Source organism: Nicotiana tabacum, chromosome 12 (genome assembly GCF_000715075.1).
Source record: "Nicotiana tabacum cultivar K326 chromosome 12, ASM71507v2, whole genome shotgun sequence".
In the NCBI taxonomy this organism is placed as follows: Eukaryota; Viridiplantae; Streptophyta; class Magnoliopsida; order Solanales; family Solanaceae; genus Nicotiana; species Nicotiana tabacum.
The window spans coordinates 13,979,621-13,987,842 of record NC_134091.1 but is presented as its reverse complement, the minus strand read 5'-3'; the positions used below and the strand labels follow the sequence as shown (position 1 = coordinate 13,987,842).

At 34.1% G+C, this 8,222-nt stretch overlaps 1 protein-coding gene across 1 annotated transcript; it reads left to right on the top strand.

Annotated features, from left to right (window-relative positions):
- The first annotated feature begins 6,196 nt into the window (after positions 1-6,196).
- LOC107774556 (putative transcription elongation factor SPT5 homolog 1) lies at positions 6,197-8,017 on the top strand. The gene has a single exon (XM_016594110.2). It carries the CDS (start codon positions 6,197-6,199, stop codon positions 8,015-8,017), a length of 1,821 nt encoding a protein of 606 aa, XP_016449596.2.
- Positions 8,018-8,222: the final 205 nt, after the last annotated feature.

Sequence of the window (8,222 nt, the reverse complement as noted above, 5' to 3'; positions counted from 1 at the left end):
TTATTATAATAATTATTTCTCTCCTATTCTTTGTCAAATATTAATTTTGAATTCCTGCATTAATTGTTACATGTTATTTGAATTATGTGCCTTAATTGTTATTTGACATTTAGCATATTAAATATTAAACTGCCTATTTGCTCCCTGATTTTTATAATAATTTGCTATTTGTCATAGTTTGCTTCATAATCAAATCATAATTATTGTATGCTTGTTGTCTTATGATTTTATATTAATTATTGCGTTTATTGGAGAATTTCTTCTATAAGAATTGATTGGTAAATGAATATGTTGGAGGAGCGGGTTACACGCCGCAACATGATTGATTATAATGAATATATTGGAGGACCGGGTTGCACGCCGCAGCAGACTTATTAAAAGTCAATATTGGAGTATCGGGTTGCACGCCGCAAGAGACTTATTAAAAAGTCCATATTGGAGGATCGGGTTGCATGCCAGAACAGACTTATAAAAAGTCAATATTGGAGGATCGGGTTGCACGCCGCAACAGACTTATTAAAAAGTCCATATTGGAGGATCGGGTTGCACGCCGCAACAGACTTATTAAAGAGTCCATATTAGAGGATCGGGTTGCACGCCGCAACAGACTTATTAAAAGTCAATATTGGAGGATCGGGTTGCACGCCGCAACAGACTTATTAAAAAGTCCATATTGGAGGATCGGGTTGCACGCCGCAACAGACTTATTAAAAGTCAATATTGGAGGATCGGGTTGCACGCCGCAATAGACTTGATTAAAATGAATATATTGTGAGAGCGGGTTGCACGCTGTAACAGAATTGAATGTGAATATATTGTGAGAGCGGGTTGCACGCTGCAACTGAATTGATGGAAATAATAATTGGTTATGACTGATGAGTTGGCTTCGATTATTATAAATGAGTTACTTGATTTATTTCTATTATTGTTGTTGTTTCTAATATTGCGTACAGGTAATGTAAGTGACCCGCCTTAGCCTCGTCACTAGTTCGTCGAGGTTAGGCTCAGCACTTACCAGTACATGGGGTCGGTTGTACTGATACTATACTCTGCACTTCTTGTGCAGATTTTGGAGTTGGTCCCAGCGGCGTACCATAGTTTTGCTCGGATTTTAGTTATTCAGAGGAGACTTGAGGTATAACTGCATGGCGTCCGCAGTTCTGAAGTCCCCGTCTATTTTTCTTTGGCTGTGTGTTTATTTCCAGACAGCTTTATTTTATTCACACATTTATTTGTATTTATTCTAGAAGCTCATGCACTTGTGACACCAATTGTGGGATGGTATTTAGATACCGTTGTTTGATGGATTATTTCACTATATTTCAAACTTTGCTTCCGCATTTATTTTCTTGTTATTAATAAATTTAAAACCGTTTTAAAAATGGATAATATTATTCTAACGTTGGCTTGCCTAGCAAGTGAAATGTTAGGCGCCATCACGGTCCGAAGGTTGGAATTTCGGGTCATGACAAAATTCCTTATAGATTGCGAGATATAAGCTTCCAAAGTCGGGTCAGTGCCGCAGAAAATTTCCTCTAAGAGATCACGAAAGGCCTTACGCGATCGCGATTCACTGGCCATTTCCCCCCATTTTGTTCTTCGCGATTGCGGCCAATTTCACGCGATCGCATAGCACACTGCTGTAGCCAAAAAACAGGAGCTATAATTGGCCTAGAAATGGTCCGAAACCATCCCGAAACTCAACCGATCCCCTTGGGACCCCGTCCAATCATACCATCAAGTTCCATAACATAACACGGAGCTGCTCGAGGCCTCAAATCACATCGAACAACATCAAAACGACGAATCACACCTCAAATCAAAATTTATGAACTTTGAACTTTCAAATTCTATATCTTGTGCCGAAACACATCAAATCAATCTGGAATGACTTTAAAATTTTCACACAAGTCATAATTGACATAACGAAACTATTCAAATTTCAAGAATCGGATTCCGACCCCGATATAAAAAAGTCAACCCCCCGGTCAAACTTTCCAAAAATTCGACTTTCGCCATTTCAAGCTTAATTCCACTATGGACCTCCAAATAATTTTTCGGACACGCTCCTAAGCCCAAAATCACCCAACGGAGCTAACAGAACCGACAAAACTCCATTCCGGAGTCGTCTTCACATGTTTTCGACTATGATCAAAATCCTAAGACTTAAGCTTCCGTTTTAGGGACCGAGTGTCCCAAATCACCCCGAATCATCCGGTAACTGAATTCAACCACGCACGCAAGTCAATACACATAATACGAAGCTGCTCAAGACCTTAAGTCGTTGAACGGGACGTTATAACGAATGATGACGATGAAGGCCGTTGGTAAAGAAACATGAAAAGCCACCATGTTGAGTCACAATGGTTGGCAAAATCTACAGACTGACATTTAGTTTGGCACAATATTTTAATTATTTATTTGGTGAAAAAAATGATAATTATTTTTTTGATTCCATGAATTTTCATAAAGGATGAATTGCATTTCCACCATGACTTATCCATACAAACTTTACAATGTAAAAGTACACATACAAACTACGTGAATAATATCGGAAAGCAAACAAAGAGATGACTTCAAGGTTCTTGTCGTCGTTTGGTTCCAATTAGATTGAAGCAAATAAAGATCAATAAATAATTTATTTAGTTGGAATAGTCACAATCATATGTTGCAACGTGAAATAGATTTTACACTCGCAAAATTTAATTTTTTATTTGCTAATAAGTTTCTTTTCATGGCAGTAATTAATCTCAAAGAAATCGACATAGGAACGGCTTTTTGACTGTGACAAATTGCCTCCAAAGATATTAATTGCACAGTCTTGGGTTGAGCAACAATATCAGAGCAGTGAATCAAAGAAAAAGCGACAACAAAATTCGGGTTTAATTTTCTACTTCGCTTATTCTTATTTATTTATCTATTTAGCCCTATGTAACTTTTTATGAAGAGCTCTGTTCTCTAAATGGCCAAAGTGCCATACTTGACAAAATAACTTCTCCAGGTAATACAACAAGAATCCTTATAGGAAATCAAGAAGTATTGTATGGGACAAATAAAAATAAAAATATTTGAAATCGTGATTCTAATAATAGGTTTTGATATTGATGAAAAGTTAGAAAAAATCAATTGTGACGTTCAGCTCATGAGATATAAAAGTTTGATTTTTCTTCTTCTACAACTCATGATTAGCAAATATTTGATGCTACAATTTTGAAAGAAGACAAAGTTAATCTCTAAAATAATGAACCAAGAGAGACATAAATACGAGATTAATTTTATTTTTTGTCTCTTGACTTAGTATTAATAATTTTTTAATGTCGAGATTCTAGCCTAGCTATGTGCATTTCTACCAATGATTAAAGGATGTCTTGCTATATGATGTTCAATACATGCGTTTAGGGGTGTATAAACCAAATCGGAAAATTGTATCAAACCGAAAAGTCGAACCAAACCAATTAAAAAATCAGATTAGATTTGGTATTGAGTAAAAAAACTCGATCAAACCGACATATAAATATATAATTTTTATATATACTTCCAAGACTTTTTATAGAATTTTCCTTTAAAAATGCCTAAAAATATTTGCGATTCTCTTATGGGATGTAATATTTAGTTAAATATGAAGTGTTCCATTTTATTAACTTTAAATATAGGTTGTAGGATTACTTTTTTATCAAATGCTAGTGAAATGCGTCAATCTCTTTGTTCTTCCATTTTCATATGTCATGATCTATTTAATTCTTATATCTTTTTCAAATTTGAAATGGTATTTCGATATTTAAAATTAAATAGAACATATCATTATATAGGTTCATATTTATTTTAATGTTTAATTATTAAATTCGGTTAACCTTGAAAGTATACATCAACGCAAATTTATTGTCAGATGACTAAAAAATAACTATCATGTGTTACTAAGAAAATTCTTCAATAAGAATATTTTAATAGATCATATATTTATTAATTTTTTAAATTTTTACTAAATATATATTTACTTATCAAAACTTTAACAAAGTAACAAAACCGAACCAATCCGGTTCATGTACACCCCTACATACATGTTAGACATTATATGTAAGCTATACTTAAAATGAATTCTTATCAAAATGAAGATGAGTTAGTTTACGCTTTTGATTACATGCATGAATTCGTAGAGACAATCATTTTCAAGTTTGCAGGATGTGAATTACAGACTTACCTTAATACTTAAAAATTATTTTAAAATCTTGAAATAAAATAAATCTAGTTTATTTAAACATTACTGTAGGTTTTGTTGAAGGTTGAAACCTTTTGAGTTGTCAAATTCTATTTTGGCTCTTATGAAATGAGGTTAAGATATATTGGATGCAAATAATTTAAAACCACATTGAAGTAGCGTGTAATATTGAAGTGAAAAATGTTGTATTACATGTCTCAGCATTTAAAAGGGTCCTAAGTGCAAAACAACCGAAATAGGAACGGACATCAAGAATATCGTCTATAAATAAGTATTAGGCAAGATATATTTAATACATAATTGTACCTCATAAAATCAATCTTAAAAATTCACATGTATTTAATTAAACTTTCATTATTCATGTTTGTAGATTCAGACTATATGATCCAGTCATTTTGACTTTGGCAAACAAGTCACAATGACGAGCCACAACATTGATCTTTCATAGAAACTTATACTATATTTTTCATATAAAATTTATTTACTCAAAATTTTGTTGTACTAATATTAATATTATTTTACACAAACATGTATTATATGACTCGGTATACACGTGTGTTACCGAGAAACTAATTAGTTAATAAATAAGTAAGTTTTAGTTGTATCGAACTTCTAATATGAGTGCGTGATTGAAAAGTGACATGCACCTATGAAAGATCTTCGCCTAAATTGATGCTGCCTATAAGGAAAGGATAAGTCAGATAATTAAGAGTATAAATTATCATGGTTTGAGGGGCTATTTTAGTTAAATAAATATTGACAATTAGATTTAAGAAGGGACAAGTGTCATAAAATTAAAGTTACTCCGAAAGAACTTGACGGATGATGTACATGAGGTGAGCCGAATCCGAGTTGAAATATATTATCGGCAGGGGTGTAAAAATCGAATCGAAAAATCGCACTAACCCGAAAAGTTAAATCAAATCGATTAAAAAATTCGACTTGACTTGGTTTGATTTGGTTTGGTATTGAGTAAAAATATCTGAACCAACCCGACATATAAATATATAATTTTTATATATACTTTTAAGATTTTATATAGAATTTTCTTTAAAATATATATATAAATATTTAGGATTCTCTTGCGGAATATAAATTTTAATAGAATATGAAGTGCTCCATATTTATTAACCTTAAATAATGGGTTGTATGATCACTTTCTTATCAAGTGTTAGTGAAATGCGTCTATCTCTTTGTTCTTCCATATTCATATCATATGTTAAGATCTATTAAATTCTTATATCTTTTTCGAATGTGAAGTGATTATTAATATTTATGTATCATATTGATTTTTATGTTTAATTACTAAATTCGGTTAACCTGAAAGTGTACATCAACAAAAAATTATTGTCAGACGACTAAACAAATAACTATTATGTATTACTAATAGAATTCTCCCATAAGAATATTTTAATGGATAATATGTTTGTCAATTTTTTATATTTTTATTAAATATATATTTACTTATCAAATACTTAACAAAGTAAGATTGAAGTAACAAAAAATTCGAAAATCCAAAAAACGTGACAAAACCTAACCAATCCAAACCGATATAGTTGATTTGGTTTAATTTTGATAAAACCGAACCAATTCGTCCATGTGCACCCCTAATTACCTGTTCTACTTTGTTTGGAACCTATTTTCTATTAGTCTCTTATAAAAGGAATGTCACAGTAAGACTGATTTGACTAACTAAGGGTTACGACAACGACAACGACGTATGTGCGTGGAAACTAGAAACGCAAAAGACCAACTAACACGTTTCAGGTAGGAGAACTGAAAGTAAAACCAAAACCTTATTGATTTCGGATTCAATGCCTTATAAAAAGCTAGCAGCCCATATGAATTTCATTATGAAACTAAATCAGAAAACCGGTAGTAGGGTAATTCTTTTATTTTTGGCTTAACTATACTTCACCTCACCACTTTCTTTACATAGTTTTTTAAGTTGTGAATTCCGTCATGGCACGAGGGAGAAACATGGAAGAGGAGGACGAAAATTGGGAGATTAAGAGTAAAAAAACAACCCAGAAGCGGCGGAGAAGGGAGGTCTCAGAGGAGGAGGAGGAAGAAGTCGGCTATAGAAGGAGGGCGGCTTCACAGTTTTTCGAGTTAGAAGCAGTAGACACTGATGAAGAAGAGGACGAGGATGAACAAGGGGAAGATGATTTTATTGATGATGCTGAAGTCGTCGACTTCGATTCCAACGAAAGAGAAGATTTTGGTTTCCGACAACGTCAAGTTGTTCGTCCACAAATTGAGGAAGAAGAGGAAGAGGAAGATATTGACGAATTTGAAAGGAGAATAGAAGAAAGGTACGGCAGAAAATCAAGATATGATGAAGAGGAAGATGAAACAGAGGTATTTCAGCAAGCCCTTTTGCCTACAATAAGGGACTCTAGGTTATGGATGGTTAAATGCGCAATTGGTCATGAAAGGGAAGTGGCAGCATGCTTAATGCAGAAGCAAATTGACAAAGCTTTTAACTTGAAAATTAAATCAGTCATAGCACTCGATCATATCCAGAATTATGTATACGTCGAAGCCGATAAAGAATCCCATGTTAGGGAGGCATGCAAAGGGATTTGTCATGTTTTGTTGAAAAATAAGTTTGTGTTGGTTCCAAACGCGGAGATGTCCGATGTGCTTTGTGCCAAAAGCCGAGAAAGAGAATTTACTAAGGATTCTTTGGTGAGATTAAAAACTGGGAATTACAAAGGAGACATTGCTCAGATTGTGGACGTAGATGATATCCAGAGAAGGGTCACTGTAAAATTGATTCCAAGAATTGATTATCAAGATTTGGTTAACAAATATGAGGGTAATAAACGACGGGAAGTTTCAAATAAAATATGCCCTCCACCAAGATTTTGGAGTGCTAGTAAAGCTAAAGCATTGGGCATTCCAGTGAAGCGCCAGAGGGATTCATTTACTGGGGATTACTTTGATACTGTCTTTGGCATGAAATTCAAAGGTGGTTTCTTGTATAAATCAGTGTCCATTAAGTCCATCCATAACAAGATTCAGCCTACGCTGGATGATCTTGAGAAATTTCATGCAGCCAAGGAGAAAGTAGATGACAGCAACAATGCAGAAATTTCATGTTTTTCCACTCTGCTTGCAAAGAATCTGAAGAAAGATTCCTTTAAAGCAGGAGATCAAGTAGTAGTTGTCAATGGAGATTTAATAAATATAAAGGGATGGGTTCTGAAGGTTGAGGATGATATTGCTTATTTCAGACCAACAAATGGAGATCTGCCTCAAAATTCTCTTGCAATCAAGAGCACAGATTTAACCAAGCTACTTGGAGATAATGCCTGTGAGGTTGCATGTTGCGAACAATCACTATCATTAGCTAGTAAAAATTATAACAACAAAAGTAGAAATGGGGATGTAAGATTAGGATCAATAGCCAATTTCAGACCTCCACCTCCTAAACAAGGATATGGATTTGGAAGAGTAAGGCGTGATCCATTGGTGAATGCTCGAATTAAAATCCGTCAAGGACCTTATCATGGGATGGTTGGAACTGTTGTAGAGGTTAAAGGGAATAAAGTTCGGGTAGAATTGGAGGCTCGAATGAACTCTGTTTATGTTGATCGCAATCAAATTTGTGAGAACGTGAAAGTGGACAATTCTATATGCGTGGAAGAGGGTTATGGTCTAGGGGGTGAGACTCCTATGTATTGTGCAAGAACTCCAATCCGTCCACAGATGACTCCGACAAGAGATTCTTCTGCAACACCTACTCATGAGGGAATGAGAACACCTATACCAAGTCGAGCATGGAAGCCTTATTAGCTAATTGAAGTAGTCGCTAACATTCTTCTAATTCGTACTTGCTCCTAGTTTTCTTATGAATGTAAGCATATTTTTCCATTACGTTTATTCTGCAATATGGTTTTGTAGTTGTATATGCAAAATTGGGTTTATATATACAAATATCAATTTTTATAAGTTGTTTACACTTGTCTTGGTAGCATCCTCAAATCTCAATGTATGATAA